This window comes from Vigna unguiculata, chromosome 5 (genome assembly GCF_037176805.1).
Source record: "Vigna unguiculata cultivar grain cowpea cultivar isolate G323 ecotype 2 chromosome 5, ASM3717680v1, whole genome shotgun sequence".
NCBI classification, from domain to species: Eukaryota; Viridiplantae; Streptophyta; class Magnoliopsida; order Fabales; family Fabaceae; genus Vigna; species Vigna unguiculata.
In genome coordinates this window covers 9192477-9204669 of record NC_140796.1, presented here as the reverse complement: position 1 = coordinate 9204669, position 12193 = coordinate 9192477, and the positions used below count along the sequence as shown (strand labels likewise).

The window sequence follows — 12193 nt, the reverse complement described above, 5'->3', positions numbered from 1 at the left end:
GAAAAATAATTATAGTACTATGTTAAACTTTGGAAATAATAATTATTATTTTTTTCAAAAAAATGGAAAAAGAAGCAAAGGAAGTGGTGCATTTTTTTTGACTTAAGATGAAAGGAATGCATTTTTTTTAAATGATTGGAGTTCCGATTTTAGGATATATTTCACCTATTCGTAGATTTTGAACGAGTTTAATTAGTTTATTAAGTGAATGTTTTCCGCGCTTGAGAAGTTATGAGAGTTTTTAATTTAAATTAATGCTAATTTATGGGGTAAATTTTATCTTGTTTCTATTTTTTTTTTTTAAATCCTTGTGAAAAAAAGATGGTCTAAAATACTCTAATTGTTTGTTTACATGACAAATGTGTTGGTTTTATCTTTTACTAGTGGATTGCAAAATAGAGATTGCAAATGATAAGTGTTATTGGATTGCTATGGTTGTTCGTTTGAAAATTTGAAAATTCTTAAAAGATGTTCATTTGGAAATTCTTCTAGCACTTATGGCTCAAGTATAGTTATCTGCACATTGTTCTCACAACTTTTCTTATCCTTTATTTTCAAATTCAATTCGTACAACAAATATTTAATTGCAACAACTTGTTAGTCGTTCCGAAGCTGATTTAGTTAACAAATATTTAATTGTAACATGGTTAATAAAAGAACTTTGAATCCAATCAAATAAGCTCTAAACTTCTCAAGTAATTAATTTTCAGTGGTATAATTAATTTGAGTCTCATTCTGGACTTCACTTGTATAGTATATCACACAGAAAACTTTCTCTTTTATTTGCCCTAACATTACTCTTTCAGCATAGTTACTATCATCACATTTAAGTTCAAATTATATTACCAATTAAGAGTAGTAATTACGAGTGCGAGTTTTTTTTCAATGTTGCAATAAAATAGCACAATTTTCATCAAATTTAAAAGGAGTGTCCTTATTAAGTAGGTTGTTCAATAGTTTTGTAATCTTGCAAAAATTCTCGATGAATCTTCTATAATCAAAAGTGGAATCACATATAAGTCATCCATGAATATTTTAATGCATTTTTCCACCAAGTTTACAAAGATAGCAAGCATATATATGTAAAAAGTGATCGAAGCATTACAAAACCCCTATAACATTTTTTTTTTAAGTGAAAAACACACAAGTGAAACCAGTCTTTTCTTGGTGTAACCTAAATACCCATTCAAAAAATAGTATTAAGTTTTTCTTTCCGATCTCTTCAACATTTTATCCAAAAACAGTATTGGGAAATGATATTTTTTTGATGACTTTGTTAAATTTTCTATAATCTATACACATAGTCTAGCCTATAACAGTCATATTAATTCATTTTTCTTATTATGGATGACAATTATATTATCTTTATTGGAAAACACTTGTATACGATCGACCCAACTATTATCTCAAAAGGAATAAATGCCTTAATAACTTTTGAACCTCTTCATGGGAGGATTAAACGCCTTTAAGGTTATCTTGAAAGACATCCTATATACAAAGAAAGAGTCTTATTTATTTATTATTAGAATGCCTTCGTTTTCTTTCATTTACCGATTGGGCATGGATTTCTTTTTGTCATATCTAATTAGTAACTAATAATATTAAGAAATTTCAAATATATAATTTAAAGTTAATTATAATATATTAATAGTATATACTTTTTTGCAATATCATTCAACCACAAAATGTGATAAAATGAACAATTTTAATAACTATAATTACCATAAGAGTGTTGTTTCAGTGTCTCTTTAAAAGAAGAAGTTTTGGTGTTTTCCAAGTGATCCAATAAAAAATGCTATGTGCAATAACTTCCGGTGATAGCGGTGGTGATAGATGGTAGCACCGTTAACAAAACCAATGTCGTAACATGTTTTCATTGAATTCACGGATATAAAAACTCCTTCTTTTAAAAGGGTTTCGCCCTATTTTTAATTAGGTAAATAAAAAGAATACGTGGTAAGATTTTAATTTGCAAAAATAAAAATATAGGTATAGTTGGAACAATAACATGCGATGAAGTTAAGGTGAAGTATTTGGGTTACAAGAGAAAATTAAGATAGAAATATGCGCGGCATTTATCTTCAAACACGAAGATTTTCTCTATCTTGTAAACAGATAATTAATTATACGATTATATGATATTGTTTAACAGCGTTTCATCTTCCCTTTTGTAAAAGAGAGATGAAATCGAAAACATGTTTCGTTGCCTCCGAATTAAGGTGAAGAACATGAAAACCTAAATTCAAAATCCAAAGATATGAATCGACCAACCCTCTGCGAAGAACTCCAAGCGGAAATTCTCTCATGGCTTCGGGTTAAGACTCTTCTGCGTTTCAAGTGCGTCAGCAAATCGTTTCATTCATTGATCTCCGATCCATGGTTCGTGAAGCTGCACCTTCAAAGATCACCCAGAGGCGTGGACTTGCTGTTGGAGTACTTAGAAGACGACAATAATCTGGAAAGTCGTTTCCTCGTTCCCTGCCACATCGGTTCTTTATCAGACAACCATAAAGCGACGGTTGCCCACGACCGAACCCTGGGATTCGATATCAGCGGGTACGGGGTTATCGGAAGCTGCAACGGATTGGTGTGTATGGCGGGACGATGTAAGAAAGACGAAAGATGCATGTTTTGCGTGTGGAACCCTGCCACCAGAGAAACATTGGAGGATCTCAAATGTTCATTCCCCATTCCTTCCGGCCATCATCCTCGTCGCAAGGTTGCGTTTGGCTACGACGATCTGAGCCATGCTTACAAGGTGGTGTTGATGCTCGACGCCCTTGATCTCAATAGACGTTCCATCTACCGCGACGTAAAAGTTTGCAACGTAGGTGGCAACAGTTGTTGGAGAAGCGTCGAAAGTTTTCCCGCTAAAACCACAATGCAGGGTTCAGGATGGGGAGTGTATCTAAATAGCACCCTTAACTGGGTAGGGTTGGATCTTCACGATAACCACCCACATGATTCCTATATTACATTTGATGAATCGGTGATTGTTTCACTTGATCTTCGGAACGAGAAGAGCTCGCAGTTCATGTTGCCTCAAGCTCTTCATGGAATCTGCATGAATGGAATCTGCATGAGAGGTTCTCACTCTCTAGGATACGATTGGGATTTTCACGACTGTTTGGGGGTTTTGAAGGATTGTTTGACTGTGTTTTTTCACGATCACAACAAAAGACATATTTCGATTTGGCAGATGAGGGACTTTGGGAACCATAAATCTTGGTCTCTTTCTCTGAACATCGCCATGCAAGATCTTCAGATTGTTTCCATGCCACGTCCTTACTTACACCCACTGATCATGTTAGAAGAGAATGAAGTTCTGTTCATCGAGGGTACATATAAGCGAATAAGAAGAGTTATATACGATCGAAGTGGTAATATTGTAGAACACCCTCAAATTCACTGCAACATATTTGGGATCTACCCCATGACTTATGTTCAAAGCTTGGTTTCCCAGAAGTCTCTAGGTCTTTGTGTTTAGTCACATTAATATTTTCATTTCATATCATTTTCTTGTTCATGAGTTGATAAACAAGTGATGGGTATAGAATTTGTGAAATGTTTGGTGGTGCAGTTGGTTTATCGTTTATAGCTTTTGTTATTGGTTGAATCCTTATTACAATTTTTAATCATTTGCTAATTGTTATCGGTTTAAATCGTTACTGGTCTATCATTTGCTAATTGTTAGAGAGGTAAAAGAGAATTGTGAACAAATAAATTCAGAAGTTTTCAATCAAGGGATACTTTCTAAGCGGGTCCTGATGTGAGGTAATTTCTTGAGTAGTGTGTCCAATGAAAGTTAGCTAATAGATAGGGATTGTACCAAGCATATGACCTTTGACAAGTCACTCTTCCAAGATTTGAGGCCAACTAATTTTACTTACTAAGGTCAAAATAGGTCACTGTGATTATGTCACACTCAGAGGAAAAGGGATTGCTGCAACCACAAGTTGTGCAGAAATTTACTCTCAATGTTCTTTTCGTTCCTCAGGCCGAACTTATTAAGTGTTAGGTCAACTGATTGAAAAATGTTATAAAGTTATTTTTGAAGAGAAATAGTGTTTGAATAAAGATGTAAATGGACAGGAAATAATCAAGGTAAAAATGAAAGGAAAAAAGCTTTGCTCTAAATTCCTTAGAGGAAGAGCAAATTGGTTTCTCACTGAAAAAAATGTCACATAAATTTGGCACAAAAAGCTCAGGCATTATCATCATCAAGGGATGTGTTTGTATGAATCTCACTTTACAAACCAATTTTTTAAGGTGGAGTTGAGTTTAAAGTTCACTTATTAACATGATATCAGAGACATATGATCAAGCCTATCCTAACAAAATTTGTTGTTTGTTGGGTCTACTATTCCACGCATTGTCGGATCGCTGTCATATCACCTATTAATGTTTATTCTCATATTCGAAATGTATATTACTTAGCATGAGGAGCTATGTTAGTAATCTCACATCAATTAGAGATAAGGTCAATTTACAATATATATGTTGGTACAAACTTCACATTACAAGCCAGTTTTGTTAGGTTCAATTAGGTTTAAAATTCAATTCTTAACATAGGTATTCAAAGAACACCTTCATTGAAAGGTAATCTTTATTATATTATCTTTATTTCTGACTTTACAAGAATGTCTTGGACTTTTTTCTTTAAGAACAAATGATAGGTGGTTGAAATTTTTTGGAAGTTCAAAGCCAAGGTTGAGAATGAAACTTGTTTAAAAATTCAGACTTTAGTAAATCAATAGCATTAATTACACATGTGAAAAATTCAACCAGTTTTGTGAGAATTCGAGTATTGAACATCAACTAACTAGTCCCTATACCCCACAACAAAATGGGGTTAGTGAGAGGAGAAATCGATATATCTTGGAGATGACGAGATGCATGTTGTATGAGAAGAATTTGCTAAAGGAATTCTAGGCAAAAGCAACAAATGTAGTTGTTTTTCTTCATAACATGCTTCTCACCAAAGCTTTGAAGGACCAAACACCATTTGAGGTCATGTATGGTTACAAACCATCTCTAAAATTTCTTAAAATATTTGGTTGTTTGTGTTTACTCATGTTCAACAAAACAAACGAGATAAACTTGTAAAATCTTTTAGCCGCAAACTAACAAAATAATTATTAGCAAGGTCGTTCACTTTGTGGAAGATGAAGAATGGACTTGGAATAGTAAAAAGAAGACAAATTTGGAGTTCAAGCCATCTGCCTCAAACACAAAAATAAAATGAAGTTGAAGTTTGCAAAATAAATTAGTGGATGAGGCTTTAGTAAGAGATACCAAATCGCTCTTTGAAATTTATGAAAGATTCAATGTTTTCGTGTGTGTGTGTGTGTATGAATATACAAATTTAAAGAAGCAAAGAGAAGTCCAAATTATATGGTTGAAATGAAGGAAAAGTTGTCAATGATGGAGAAAACACACACCTAGATTCGTATGGAAAAACCTCAAAGTAGAAAAGTGATTGGGGTCAAGTGGATGTTTAGAACTAAGCTAAATATTGATGGTTCTATCAACAAACACAATCTAATGGTGTTGCTCGATTAAACACCATTAGATTGTTATTTCTTGTGGGTTCCCAAAATAATTGGAAGGTTTATCGACTTGATGTTAAATAAGCTTTTTTAAATGGTTTTGTGAAGGAATTTATGTTGAACAACCCCATGGCTTTGTGAAGGAATGAGAATAAGATAAGATTTATTTACTCAAGAAGGCTCTTTATGGGCTAAAACAAACCCCAAGATCTTGGTATAACAAAATTGATGATCATTTGCTGAGCTTGGGATTTGTCAAAAGCTTTGTTGAATTAACATTGTATATTAAGCTTGACAATATTGACATTCTTATTATCTCACTTTATGTGTTTGATCTTTTTGTAACAAGAAGCAACAATAGTAACACTCAATCTCCAAGAAACCCTCTTAGGAAAAGTTATCGTCTACTCATACTAAGTTTTTCAAAGCTCTTTTAAGAACACTCAGAGAACGCTTTGCAAACACAACATTAGAACTCTGGCTCTCAAAAAGGTAAGTTCGAAGTAGCACTGCAATTCTTTAAATAAGGGTTTTTAAAAATTAGGTTAAAAACTGAACAGACATGTTCAAACTGGCAAGGATAATCAATTATCACTTATGATAATCGATTATTCCAATGTGTTTTCGAAAAATAAAAGTTTGAGCAGACAATCAATTATCCAGGAAGATAAAAGATTATTCCAGTGGGATTTTGAAAATTTGAACTCAGCTTAAGATAATCGATTATCCTAAGTGATAATTAATTATCATAATAGCTTTTACAAAAATAAAAGGATCAAAGAGATTACGAACTTTGTTCTTAATTCTAAACTATTCTAAACACTTTAAAAAAATTATAAGATAACTTTAAACATAAAAACACTTGTCTACAAATTGTCTTTCAAATAGCTTTTGAGATTCTTTGACATCATCAAAATCTTGCTTTAACTTTAAGCCTTTCTTCTGCTTTTGCTAACACTCAACAGCGCCCTCAAACAAGTTCTAAGTATAAGTATGGGCCGAATGAGTAAATTTAAGAAGCCAAAAAACCCACTTAGGAACCTGAAACCTTGGGGATTTAAGTTCCCCTCAATCATCGCCATAGACAAACCTCGATTGTTAGGCTGAGTTAGAGGAATGATTAGGGATGGTTTCTTTGCCTTTTCTATTTTTTCTTTTCTTTAGACAGTTGTTGAATGACATAGCTTCTTTGTCCGAGTTAATCATGACATTACGAAGATCTTCGTCCCTAGAAATAGCAATGGTTTCTGCATCTTTCACAACCTTTAAAACGACGACCCATACGTTTCTTCCATACCAACATTTGATTATTTGTAAAGAAAAAAAAAGAAAGAAAAACTACAACATTTGTTTTGCAAACCAAAACTCCAACATATCAGCATCGCCCTAAAAAAAGTTCAAAGTATAAGCATTGGCCGAATGGCGAAATTTTAGGTCTCAAAAACACACTTAGGAACTTGGAACTTTGGAGATTTAAGTTCTCCTTGATCAACATCTCCATAGACGAACCTCGATTGTCAGACTTTGAGTTAGAGGAATGAGAAGGGATGGTTTCTTAGCCTTTTCTAGGTTTTCTTTTCTTTAGACAATTGTTGAGCTTCTCTATCAGAGTTAATCACAACATTACAAAGATTTTCCTCCCTGAAAAATAGTAATGGTTTCAACATCTTTCACAACCTTTAGTTCTTTAAAATGACGAGTGATATGTTCTTCCACGTTTCTTCCATACCACCATTTGATTATTTATAAAGAAAAAAAGAAAGAAAAACTACAACATTTATTTTGTAAACTAAAACTCCAACATCTCAACATCGCCCTAAAAAAAGTTTTAGGTAAAAGTATTGGCCGAATGACAAAAGTTTAAATCCCAAAAACACACTTAGGAACTTGGAACTTTGGGGATTTAAGTTATCATCGATCAACATCGTCACAGATGAACCTCAATTGTCAGACAAAGTTAAAGAAATGATCAAGGATGGTTTCTTTACCGTTTCTAGTTTACTTTTCTTTGGACAGATGTTGAGTGGCATAACTTCTCTATCCGAGTTAATCACAACATTACAAAGATTTTCCTCCCTAGAAATAGCAATGGCTTCAACATCTTTCATAACCTTTAGTTCTTTAAAACGACGAGTCATACGTTTCTTCCACCTTTCTTCCATACCATTTGATTATTTATAAAGAAAAAAGAAAGAAAAGCTACAACATTTATTTTGTAAACCAGAACTCCAACATCTCAATCGTGCCCTAAAAAAGTTCTAAGTATGTGCCGAATGGCAATATTTAAGATCCCAAAAACCCACTTGGGAAACTGAAACTTTGGGGATTTAAGTTCTCCTCGATCAACATATCCATAAACGAACCTCAATTGTCAAATTGAGTTAGAGGAATGATCAAGGATGTTTTCTTTGCCTTTTCTAGTTTTTTTTAGAAAGTTATTGAGTGACATAGCTTCTTTATTCGAGTTAATCACGACATTACGAAGATCTTCGTCCTTGAAAATATTAATAGTTTCAACATCTTTCACAACCTTTATATCTTTAAAACAACGAGCCATACGTTTCTTCCATACCACCATTTGATTATTTGTAAAGAAAAAAGAAAGAAAAACTACAACATTTATTTTTTAAACCAAAACTCAAACATCTCAACGTCGCCCTAAAAAAAGTTCAAAGTATAAGTATGGCCGAATGGCAAAATTTAAGATTCGAAAAACCCACTTGGGAACCTGAAACTTTGGGGATTTAAGTTCTCCTCGATCAACATCTCCATAGACGAACCTCGATTGTTAAATTGAGTTAGAGGAATGATCAAGGATGGTTTTTTTGCTTTTCTAGTTTTTCTTTTCTTTAGACAATTGTTGAGTCATATAGTTTCTTTGTTCGAGTTAATCACGACATTACAAAGATCTTCCTCCTTAGAAATAACAATGGTTTCAACATCTTTCATAACCTTTAGTTCTTTAAAATGATGAGCCATACATTTCTTCCATGTTTCTTCCTTACCACCATTTGATTATTTATCAAGAAAAAAGAAAGAAAAACTACAACATTTATTTTGAAAACCAAAACGCCAACATCTCAACACCGCCCTAAAAAAAATTCTAAATATAAGTATGAGCCAAATGGCAAAATTTCAGATCCCAAAAACTCACGTTGGAACTTGGAACTATGGGGATTTAAGTTCCCCTCGATCAACATCTCTACAGACAAACCTAAATTGTCAGATTGAGTAAGAGTAATGATCAGTGATGATTTCTTTGCCTTTTCTAGTTTTTCTTTTCTTTAGATAGCTGTTTAGCGATATAAGTTCTCTGTCCAAGTTAATCACAACATTGCGAAGATTTTCCTCCTTGAAGATAGAATGGTTTCACCATCTTTCACAACTTTTAGTTCTTTAAAACGACAAGCCATGTGTTTCTTCCACATTTCTTCCATACTACCATTTGATTATTTATAAAGAAAAACTACAACATTTATTTTGTAAACCAAAAATCCAACAATTCAACATCGCCCTAAAAAAAGTTCTAAGTATAAGTATGGTGCCTAATGATAATTTTATATCCCAAAAACCCACTTTGGAACTTGAAACTTTGGGGATTTAAGTTCTCCTCGATCAACATCTCCACAGAGAAACCTCAATTGTCAAACTGAGTTAGAGGAATGATCATAGATGGTTTCTTTGCCTTTTCTAGATTTACTTTTCTGTAGACAATTGTGGAGTGGCATAGGTTCTCTGTCTGAGTTAATCACAACAGTACGAAGATTTTCCTCCCTAAAAATAACAATGGTTTCAACATCTTTTACAACCTTTAGTTCTTTAAAACGATGAGCCATACTTTTCGTTAGTGGCGGAACTTGACCAAAAATTGTAGAGGTGCCAAATTATATTTGTTATATATAATTTTTTTTAATTAAAAAATAATAATTTCTTTTAATTAAAAAAAATTAATTTTTTTACATCATTTTTTTTATTCAAAATAAGCATTCATGACAATAGAATCTAAACAATATAACAATAATATATATGAAAGAGTAACAAAGTTTATCATCAAGAATAATATAAAACAAAAGTTACCTTTATTCAGAGTGCTCCTTTACGCTCTTTCAATGACTTAAAATCTTCAATAATTGAATCAGAGTTGAAGCTAGTTGCAATATCCCTTTCAATATAGATTATCATAGTGTTTGCTAAAAATTCAGCCTCCATCTTATTTCTCAACTTGTTCTTGATTATTTTCATTGCAGAAAAAGATCTTTCAGTTGTAGCTGTAGAAACTGGAAGAGTCATGATAAGACGAAGTAATCTATCTATCAAGTAGTAAACTTCAGACTTTTTTGTTGTTGCCAAACATGTACATAACTCTTGCATTGTTGATAAATTCTTCAAATTTGAATCTTGACGAGCATCAATAATGAAATGTTGAAGTTGAAAATTCAAATTAATCTTCTCTTGCTCATTGAAATCCATAGGATAATATTTTTCCACAAGAGTGCAAATTTTATCAATATTAAAAGCTTTATAAGCATCCTTAGGATCCAAAGCAGAGCTTAGAATTAATAACTCCATTGCTTGGTCATTAAATATACTATTTAACTCTTGTAATTACTTATCAATGGTAACAAAGAATATTTCAACTTTGAAATAATGCTCCACTGTAATATGATCCTTTTGGTGACGAGAGCGTCCTTGCCTTGCTACATAAGAAGCCCCAAAATTAGGCACCTCGATATCATGTTTTTCACAAAAAGAAGTCACATTTTTTAATAACTTATCCCAACCATTTTCTCTCAAGTTTTGAATAAGTCCTTTTGTAGAACAAACTAGACGCATAACATTAACTATATCCTGAGATTGTTGTTGTAATGCTTGACAAAGAACATCTGTTATCCCCATAATTTCTCTCATCAAATACAAGATCAGTATAAACTCAAATGAGGTCAAGCTTTTGTAAGCATTATCAGCATCACCACGTTGTGAATAAGTAGATCCATCAATAGTAATTTTTTCTAGAACTAAACAAGTTGCATCATACATATTGATCAAGCTACAAATAGAAGAGAAATGGGAGCTCCAACGGGTATCCCCAGCTCGTTTTAAAGTACCAATTTGATTTGCCCCTTTACCCTTTTCAAGCTCATCAATTTCTAACAAATATGCAATTTCATCTAACTTGGCAGCTTGTAACTCATCATGACGTATACTAGAAGAGCAAACAATATTGACAATGAAAGTCAATTTTGAAAAGAATTGGTGAATTGGAATAACTTCTCTTGATGCAGCAACCAAGGCAAGTTGTAACCGATGAGCAAAACAATGAACATAATATGCATAAGGATAATCAGTCAAAAATAATGTTTGTAATCCATTCCATTCTTCTCTCATATTGCTAGCACCATCATACCCTTGACCTCGGATATTAGAAACATTAAGATTATGTCGAGATAGTACAACACACAATTCATTCTTCAAAGTTATTGTTGTAGTGTCTTTAACATGCACAATATCAAAAAATCGCTCTTGAATAAAACCATTTTTATCAACAAATCTCAAAACAAGAGCCATTTGCTCTTTTTTTGATTCATCACGAGCTTCATCGACAACTATACAAAACTTGGAATCCTCAATTTCCTCACGAATATGATTTTTCACTTTACTAGAAAGAATATTCAATAACTCCTTTTGAATTTTGGGTGAAGTATATTTGGAATTGAATGGAGCATTTTCCAACACAACTTTTGTAACTTCATCATTGTATGATGCTATGAGTTTTATCATCTCAAGAAAATTACCTTGGTTCCTCGATTCAGTACTTTCATCATGACCTCTAAAAACACAAGCTTGAAGTGATAAAAAACAAACCGTGTCGATTGAAGTCTTGAGACGTAACCGATTCTTCATAATTTGATCTGAGCTTTGCACTTCCAAAACATTCCTAATGTGACAATTTTGATTTAACAAGTCTTGACAAACATACACTGCAATATTGTGTGGTGAACAAGGATCCTTCCCAATGTGTTTAAGGAAAGCACAATTTTTTCCATTATTAACTTTCCTCCAATTTTTAAAACCTATAAAATAACATTCAAAAAGTTAAAACATGTTGATGACAATAAACTTATTGCCAATTAGAATTCAATGAAAATAAACTCAATTACCTGTAACAATGAAAACATCTGAGCCAGGTCGTCCGCTTGGTTTTTTACTAAAAAGATAGCACGGTAAGCAATATGCAGCATCTTTTAATGGCGAATACTCTAACCATGAAGGAAATAAGTTAAACCATGTGTACTAAAATCTTCTTGGATGATCATCTTTACCAGAAAATGGACAATTTTCTAGACGCATTTGATATGGACCCCATTTTAGATAAGCCTTTCGTACCTCATCAATTTGATTTGGTGGGTATTTCCAAATTTGAAGACGCTTTCCCGGATCACGTTCTAAAGTATTTTCAAATTCATTATGTGTAACTTTGGGAACCTTAGAGAGTTGTTTTTCATTTTCTTCAATATTTGGATTCTCATGAAGTTTCTCAATTTTAGATGATGTAGATGCATTTTTTTCATCTTCATCACAAGTCTTCCTCTTGAAAAAAGAATCAATTCTTTTACTCTTTATCATAATTTTTCTAATATAAATTT

General features: G+C 32.7%; 1 protein-coding gene and 1 pseudogene across 1 annotated transcript; one reads left to right on the top strand and one right to left on the bottom strand.

Annotated features, from left to right (window-relative positions):
- The first annotated feature begins 2024 nt into the window (after window positions 1-2024).
- Window positions 2025-3572, top strand: LOC114184321 (F-box/kelch-repeat protein At3g23880-like). Its single transcript, XM_028071630.2, has one exon. The coding sequence runs from the start codon at window positions 2258-2260 to the stop codon at window positions 3485-3487; it is 1230 nt and encodes a 409-aa protein (XP_027927431.2). The 5' UTR covers window positions 2025-2257; the 3' UTR covers window positions 3488-3572.
- A 6060-nt stretch (window positions 3573-9632) lies between these two features.
- LOC114184320 (uncharacterized) lies at window positions 9633-12193 on the bottom strand (annotated as a pseudogene).